Source organism: Gopherus evgoodei, chromosome 1 (genome assembly GCF_007399415.2).
Source record: "Gopherus evgoodei ecotype Sinaloan lineage chromosome 1, rGopEvg1_v1.p, whole genome shotgun sequence".
NCBI lineage: Eukaryota > Metazoa > Chordata > Testudines > Testudinidae > Gopherus > Gopherus evgoodei.
The window spans coordinates 215,437,205-215,445,963 of NC_044322.1; the positions used below are offsets into that span (position 1 = coordinate 215,437,205).

General features: G+C 48.0%; 1 protein-coding gene across 4 annotated transcripts in view; it reads left to right on the top strand.

Annotated features, from left to right (window-relative positions):
- The window catches only part of NCAPD2 (non-SMC condensin I complex subunit D2), a 95,350-nt gene extending 87,461 nt beyond the window's left edge, over positions 1 to 7,889 (top strand). For 2 of the 4 annotated variants that reach the window (XM_030535409.1, XM_030535420.1), the window contains 4 exons: positions 5,400 to 5,586; positions 5,871 to 6,012; positions 6,143 to 6,307; positions 7,745 to 7,889. In XM_030535409.1, the coding sequence (XP_030391269.1) occupies positions 5,400 to 5,586; positions 5,871 to 6,012; positions 6,143 to 6,307; positions 7,745 to 7,827 (577 nt within the window). In that variant the 3' untranslated portion in view covers positions 7,828 to 7,889. Of the gene's footprint in view, positions 1 to 5,399; positions 5,587 to 5,870; positions 6,013 to 6,142; positions 6,308 to 7,744 lie in introns of those variants that run through there. The other 2 variants (XR_003996749.1, XM_030535431.1) reach the window with 2 other exon arrangements.
- The last annotated feature ends 870 nt before the right edge of the window (positions 7,890 to 8,759 follow it).

Sequence of the window (8,759 nt, forward strand, 5' to 3'; positions counted from 1 at the left end):
CCGGACAGGGAGCCGATGGTCATGATAGTCACCTCTGAGCTTAAGGCCTTTGGTCTTCTCGGGGGCTGGCATTCCACATCAATGCCCCAAAAATGAGAGTAGTCCGCCTGGCGTGCCAGGGGTTCCAGCGGCAGCTGCGAGGCCGTTGTATCTCGGTGTTTACAGCCAACACAATGGCCATGTGCTTCATGAATATCCAGGGAGGGACATGGTCCTCCCCCCCTTTTGTCAGGAGGCCATCCATTTCCGGGACTTTTGCATGGCCCACTCGATGGAGCTGGTGACGTCCTTTCTCCCAGGCGTTCGGAACGTCTTGGCGCTTTGACTCAGCAGGTCTTTCCTGTCTTATGACTGATCACTCTGCCCCTTGTGAGGCGTTCTGCTTTCCAGAAGTGGAGATGTTTCCTCACATAGACCTGTTCGCTCACCGCGAGAGCAGAAAATGCCAGATGTTCTGCTCCTTCCAAGGTCTCTCCTCGGGATCGATCTTGGACGCATTCCTGGTGCCGGGGAAAGGCCAACTTCGTTATGCCTTCCCACTGTTCCCACTGGTTCATTAGGTCCTGCTCAAACTCCGCAGGGGCAGAGCGCGCATCATCAGGATCACTCCAGAGTGGTCCAGGCAGCACTGATATACCACGTTGCTCGGCCTGTCAATAACAGACCCAGTTACCCTGCCACCCCACCCAGACCTCATCACTCAGGGCAACGACAGGCTTCGTCACTCGGACCTGCAGCCTCTTCGCCTCACGGTGTGGCTGCTGCGTAACTGAGCCGGGGTGACAGGAAGCCTTCCACCTGGTCAACGTACCGGGCCAGGTGGAAGCGTTCTTCTACAGCTGCAATACGCTCGATCTTGCTCCTGCTGAGGTCTCGATCCCCTCTATTTGGCCTGCCTCTGGCCTTCAGCGGCAGGACCTGGCGGTATCATCGCTGAGGATACACTCAGCAGCCATCTCTACCTTTCAGCCAGGCTAAGGTGGACGTTCCGTGTTCTCACGCTCTATGGGTTCGAGGTCCCTCAAGGGCTTGGAGCGCTTGCACCCTCGGGTGCGCCGCCCAGCCCCAACCTGGGACCTCAACCTAGTTTTAACCAGACTTATGTCTCCCCCAGTCGAGCCGTCCACGACTGGCCCTCTGCTATACTTGTCTTGGACGACATCTTTCCTCGTAGCTGTTACATCGGCCAGACGGGTCTCCGAGCTCAGAGCTCTTACGGTGGTTCCGCTGTACACTAGGTTTCACAGAGACAAGGTGCAGTTATGACCGCACCCGGCTTTCCTCCCTAAGGTGGTTTCGGCCTTTCATGTTACCCACAGCTCAACGCAATGGGCACAACCATTGCACTCCTTGAACATCTGTGGAGTGCTCGCATTTATATTGCGCTGACAGAACCATTTCGTAAGGTGCCCCAGCTCTGTCACGGTAGCGGGCCAAAGGGAGGGCTTGCTTGTTTTCCTCTCAGAGGATCTCATCTTGGGTGATGGCGTACATCCGCACTTGTTATGATTTGGCTCATATTTCCCCAAGCCACATCATCGTACACTCTACCAGGGCTCAGGCTTCATCTGCCGCCTTGCTGGCTCGTGTTCCTACCCACGAGATCTGTCGCGCAGCTCCGTTGGTCCTCGGTCCATACCTTTGCTTTGCAGTATGCCCTGGTTCAACAGTCAAGAGAGGCTGTAGCCTCTGGCTCAGCAGTTTTCATTCTGCCACATTTCACTCCGACCCCACCGCCTACGTAAGGCTTGGGATTCACCTAACTGGAATGGATATGAGCAATCACTCGAAGAAGAAAAGACGGTTACTCACCTTTGTAACTGTTGTTCTTCGAGATGTGTTGCTCATATCCATTCCACACACGCCCTCCTTCCCCACTGTCGGAGTAGCCGGCAAGAAGGAACTGAGGAGCGGGTGGGCCGGCAGGGATATATATCAAGCGCCATGATGGCGCCACTATGGGGGCGATCTGCCGGCCCACTGAGTTGCTAGGGTAAAAGTTTTCCGACGAATGTGCACGCGCGGCGCGCACACCTAACTGGAATGGATATGAGCAACACATCTCGAAGAACAACAGTTACAAAGGTGAGTAACCGTCTTTTCTCCAACACCTTTCACTATCTTCTTGTAGGGGGGAAGGGCTCAGGCCATTAGTTGCCAGGAGACAGTGTCGCACATTTATGTGCACTGGCCCTTTTTGCTCTGCAACAATCACACTCGCTTATCCCACCACCTAACAACTTAAGAAACGCATTGGGGAAACTGAGGCACCTCTACAGTATTAAGAGGAAACATTAACAGTCCCACTTTGTCACAGCCCCATTTTAATGGGGTCTCCAGGGCTGGCTTAGACTTGCTGGGGCTGAAGCCTGAGCCCCACCACCTGGGGTTGCAGCCAAAGCCTGGATGCTTCAGCCCTGGGTTGTGGGGCTCAGGTTACAGGCCCCCTGCCTGGCCTGAAGTCCTTGGGCTTTGACTTTGTACCCCCACTCAGGGTGGCGGAGCTTGGGCAGGCTCATGCTTCAATCTCCCTTCCTGGGGTCGTGTAGTAATTTTTGTTGTCAGAAGAGTGTTGCGGTGCAATGACCATGGTATCTGAACATAGGAGCAGATTTCCTCCAAAAAGATTGTAGCAGACTAAGATCTAGTGGAAGACTGTCTTCCATTTTTTCTAAAACTTCATCAGGTTTAACACCTGAAGAGACCATCCCCTTCAAAAGGAAGGTCTTGTATTCTAGACTGTCTGTATAGGTAACAACGAAGATCTTAACCGTGCACACCTATAGAGAGGTATTGAGGAAGCAATCAATCTGGAAGCAATGTCTGAAATATCAGAAGGCACTCTAAGTGCATGTATTGCAGCATTCTGACTTTTTCTATTGAGGACACTAATTTCCATCAATCCTCTGAAAGTTTTTTGGTGAAAAATGAAATCTTTTCCAAAAGGTGAAATTGATATCTCAACATTGCTGCTTGATAATAGCCACTCTTACTCAGAGAAGCTGGGGGAAAAACCCAACAATTTTCTAAGGTATTCTAGAAGGGACCACCTTAAAAATGTAATCAAATGCTCCTACTCCCTGGAAGCAGGAAAAATCTGGAAAACCTACCTGGAGATCATCAAGGAAACCCAAAACAACTATCAAAAAAAGTGAAGTTGGTCCAATTAAAATATTACTGTGACTGGTTAAATCATAGAAACCCCCTTGGGGCTGCCAACTGATGTGCCAAGATTACTTCTGCCCCTGCTTTCACTGCCCTGGCAGTTTAGGACTTCAGTGCCCTGCCTGGTTTGAGCCAGACGCACTAGCCTGCTGCAAACCCAAACCCAGACCCAGGTTCTGAACCATGTCCCCTAACAGCTGTAGTTTTAACTGAAAATAACTTACAGAAGTGTTCCTGTCTTTAACATTCAGATATCCAACTCCCAATGGGGTCCAAACACCAAATAAATCTGTTTTACCCTGTATAAAGCTCATACAAGGTAAACTCATAAATTGTTCGCCCTCTATAACACTGATGGAGATGCACAGCTGTTTGCCTCCTCCAGGTATTAATACATAACTGGTGGGTTAATTAAGAAGTAAAAAGTGATTTTATTAAATACAGAAAGTAGGATTTAAGTGATTCCAAGTAGTGACAGACAGAACAAAGTGAATTACCAAGTAAAATAAAATAAAACACGGAAATCTAAGCTTAATACCGTAAGAAAACTTTACAGACAAGAACCTCACCCTTAGAGGAATTCCAGTAAGCTTCCTTTTACAGACTAGTCTCTCTTTCTAGTCTTGGTCCAGCAATCACTCACATCCCCAGTAGTTACTGTCCTTTGTTCCAGTTTCTTTCAGGTATCCTTGGGGGTGGAGAGGCTATCCCTTTAGCTAGCTGAAGACAAAATGGAGGGATCTCCCACAGGCTTAAATAGATTTTCTCTTGAGGCTGGAGACCCTCTCCACTCTCCTATGCAAAGTCCAGCTTCAGGATGGAGTTTTGGAGTCACATGGGCAAGCCACATGTCCATGCACGACTCAGTTTTTTTTTTACCAGCCAAACCACATTCCTGGGAAGGCTCAGATGTAGATTGGCATTTTCAAGTTCATTTTTGGCTTAAGTGGTTTTTGATTTGGCACTTAATTTTCACTTTTCTCAAGAAGCTAACCAAATGATAGGCTAGTTAAAATCAAGACAGTACACAGCCAATATTCATAACTTCGAATACAAAAATGATACATACATACAAATAGGATGAATACATTCAGTAGATCATAACCTTTACGTAGATGTGTTACATGGCATATGTAGCCTAAAACATATTCCAGTACAATCATATACAATCATAAGCATATTCCATAAAGCCTTATGGGGGGCACAGTCACTATTGCCTCTCTAATCTTGTCTATCTGTCTAAAACGTTGAAAAGCCGATGAGTGTCTTCTACCAAAGCTATTGAACGCAATTTCAAATTGTTATGGAATTGGATAGCATTATCAGAGGGGGTCAAGCTGAAATAACACCCACATTACTGTCGGGAGGAAGAATCACCCACAAATTCAAACTTCTGTTGAAATTCATGAGACCTCAGTATCCTCCTAGGGCACCGTATGAAAACTTTATCTTTGAGCCCTGCTCAGTGCTGCATCCACCATAGCACCCATACTATGGTCTTTTTGGTGGCCATCACCTTGGTCAAAAGTGAATGTGCTCTCATATCTAATCTCCTATATATACCTAGTTTTACGAGGACAAGAAAGTACTCAGACTTTCTATAAGATTAATTCCCAAGGTAGTTTGGTTTAAGTGGAAATCAATTAGCTTATCTGTATTCTTCCCAAAATCACTCTACACAAGGAAAGAAGCTACCCACTTTGGATGCATACAGAGCTCTGACTGACACTGCTGCTTAGAAAAGATTCTGAGCTCAGGTGCATGAGGTAGCCACATTGACTACAACATCTCAAACCACAGTTATCGTAGGATATGTAACCATTCTGTTCTCCATTTCCTGATATCTTCAGATAAAGACAATGCCTTTAGTCAAACACATGCTATTGGGCTCAACCTGAATAGCTAGGTGAAACTTAATAGGCTGTGGTATACCGGTCAGACGAAATAAATCAGTGGTTTTCAACCTTTTTTCATTTGCAGACTCTTAAAAAAATTTCAAATTGAGCAGACCTCTTTGGAAATCTGAGACAAAGCCTATGGACTCCTATGGGTGTGCAGACCACAGGTTGAAGACCACTGGGCTAGATGATCTAATTGTTCCTTCTGCCCTTAAATTCTGTGAATCCTAGACATTCAGTTAAATTGATTTTTATAAGATTGCACCTGTTCTAGAGTAACTTGCTTAGTATATGCTCCTTCACCCTGAAGCTGAAGACAATCTTTGTTTTCCGCAGAACAGAGCGTCAGTATCGAGACCTTTCTCACTGTCTCACTTTGCTTCCTCTCTCTGAACGAGGCCTCCGCAAGATGCAAGATAATTTTGATTGTTTTGCTGACAAACTCCATGACTTGGCTGTCTATAACTGTTTCCTAGCCGCACTGGGCAGACTCCGCAGGTCGGTCACCCGACCGGAGACCAAGGTGAGAATCTGATAACTAATTCCAAGATTGGAGGAGTATTTCTGCTTCCAAGCTATCCCAGACTAGTACTAGCCAAAATCAAGGTGACTGTCCATGATGAGCTGCAAGACTAGATATAGCTGCTTCTAGGCCATGATGAAGGATCACAAAGCTTGCAATGTAAGGAACTCCTATGGTAGGTTTGCTGGGCTTGCTGGGAGGTGCAGGTGAAATCTGGGCTGCAGCATAGAATCCACCCCGCCCTCCGCCCCCCACTTATCAGCTTCTGTGTCTCACTGTATCAGGCTCTGATTGAAGAGATGGAGCAGAAACTCCATGCCTGCCACAACCATGGTACGGATTCCACAGAGGTTCCCAAGGAGCCTCTATGCCAGGAGGAAGGCAAGACTCCCCTGCCAGAACCAGGAAAGAAGAGACAAGTAGCTGGTATGTTCTTCCTAAGGCTTCACAGTCCTGGCCTCTTTGTTCCTCCTGTCCTGCGATCCAGGCAGAGCAGCTGTGGGTTTCTCACCCCTTTCAGGAAACAAGGCCCCTCACCTCTCTGCTTCTCTTGCAGGCTCCTGCCGCCGCCCTATGAGCATAGCCAACAGGGATGCAGACTCTTCTTTCATCACACCTCAACCCCGTGTGCCCAGGCGTTGCCGGGGTGCCGCACTGCGCCATTCATCTCGGAAACCTGCCATCACCTTCTCTAGTGATGAGGAGAACAGCCCTGAGGATGGTAAGGACTCTGTGCATGTTAGAAGGCTCTGGGGTGTGGGGGAAGAAGCCTGGACTGCCCTTTAATGGGATCTTGCGGGTTGCTGCTGCTGCTGCTGCTAAGGCCCATGTTGTAATGAGAGCTGGCTTTTTTTTTTTTTTGGAACCTCTGAAACTATTTATGAATTTGGGTCAAATTTGGCAAATAGTTTCAGCTGGGAGGGAAAATCAAAAATGTCAAATATTGTCATACTTTGAATTGACACTTCCAAAATATTTCACTTAAATGTCAACACTTTCTTCATCCTGGCCTTTTTTTGGTTGGTTTGTTTAGTCAAGAAAAACAGAAAAAATTCTGTTCAGTTCACAACAAACTGAATTTTTTATGAATTTTTCATTAAGGCCATCGAACTGAAAAATCAATTATTCACTCAGCTCTAATAATAATAATAATGATAATAAAGTTCCTTTCAGGCATTCTTTGCATATTCCTCCTAGGTTCCCAGTCTCAAATGATCCCATCATCTCTTGGGGGTGTAAGGCATTCACAGCTCTCCGTCTGGGAGGGAGGCCATGCCCCTTTGCCACAAGGCCTCAGGGGGAAATTAGCACTGGGGTCTCTGTCACTCAGTGGAGTAGAGTAGAAATGTCTATAAGCCCCAGCCCTCAGGCAGCATGGGGCAGCACACAGTTAGGAGGCTCTGGCCAGTAGGCAGGGCAGAGCAGTAAAGTCCAGAAGCCCAAGCCCTTGGGCAGGACAGGACAGAAAAGTCAGGAGGTTCTGGCCTGGGGTCAGGGCACAACAATGAGTCCCTGTGCCCAAGCCCTCAGACAGGATGGAACAGCAAAGTCTATAGGCCCAGGCCCTTAAACAGGGTGGACCGCTGACAAACGCAAGCCTCTTGGGGGTGGGGAGGCTGCCACCCCAGGGGTGAGGTGGCTGGGGTAGGGAGACACGGGCCCACCAATTCCACCGCATCCAAGCCCAGGGCCCTAACAGTGGCAGAGTGGTCCACCACTGGGTCAGCAGGGAAATCTAGCCGCAACACACTGGACGACTGTCAGTCAGCAATACAGCCAAACACCGCTCTGGCATTCCCTCTACATCTCTGGTGCTGCAGCGGTTGCTGTCGGGTCTGAGCTCTAACAACAGATGAGAGATATCCTTCTGCAGCAGCTCCTCTCCAACTGAGCTGGAGGGGCCTGCCTTTTATACTTCGGGTTCCTGTCCCACCCCTCTACTTTCAGTGAGGCGGGCATGGGTGTCCTGACTCTGGCCGCCAAGGGGGAGTCACAGCTGTCCACCTGGGAAGGAGGTCACACCCCCTTGCTGCAGAGGGCCGTAGATTCTATTCTGGGTTACCAGTAACCGTGGTCCCCTTTCTTATGTCCTCTGGTACTCTGGGTATATGGGTGTGCTGCTTTCTCAGTGACTGACACTCTGCTTCCTCCCTCTTAGAACTCTATGCCGACTTGGCAGAGGATGAAACACCAAGCAAGGTGACTCCAATTTCCCGAGCTTCTGCTTGCCGTGCTCTGTGACAAAATATCTCACAGATGTGCCTCAGTTATTTAATAAGAAATAAAGCTGGTTTTATTTTCTCTTCTGTCTTCTGTGTTAAACCAACCATGTAGCCTTTTGACCATGTAAATGAGGAAATGGCAGAGCTGAGATTTACAGGGGCTCAATCTTTGGGGTCTTACATCCCATTGCAAATGGTACACTTGTCCTAAACTTGCTGAGCATACAGCTCTTCTTAGAGTGCCGTCCCTATCTGTATTCCACATGTGCGAATGCATGTGCACCATATGCCTGCGATCAGAGATTTCTAACAAGCTGTGTCCGTTGGTCCGTGCCTGTGCAGTTGTTCGCCTTGTGCTCAAAACCCAAGGATATAAGAAGTGATGTGGGCTGATGCCTCTCCAGTTCCTTTTTACCACTGCATGGCCTGAATCAGAATTCTGTGTCCACAGATTTTTTTTCTTTGCCTTAACAAACCTGCAAATATGTTGTAAATAATTTTTTAGTATTTTAGTATAACATTTCTTTTTCCCTCCCTGTGGACAAAGACTTATGCCTAAAGTTCCTGGGCTTAAGAACTGTCTCTTGTCCCTGCTCCTTCTGTGTGAGCAACAAGCACCAGTGCAGTCTCTCTTGTCTGAGAGAGGCACATATCTCTGCTAAGTGCAAAATTTGCTATTTGTTTCCCCCGCAAACCTGCAAGGCTCAAGAATTCCAGCTAAGAAAACAGGGAGGAGGCTATGAGACCTCAGTCAGAACTGGGCCAGTCAGACTCCCTCTTCCTCGCTACGGTACATCAACTGATGAGCAGTGCTCCTTCAGGCCCAAACTCGGGAAAAGAAGCTAGAGTTACTAAGCCCAAGAAGTTACTCTCATCAGAAGCCCTGGATGATAAGGGGCACACAAAAGCAGGAGGATCTCCTTCCACATCTGCTCCCAAAGAAAAGGGATC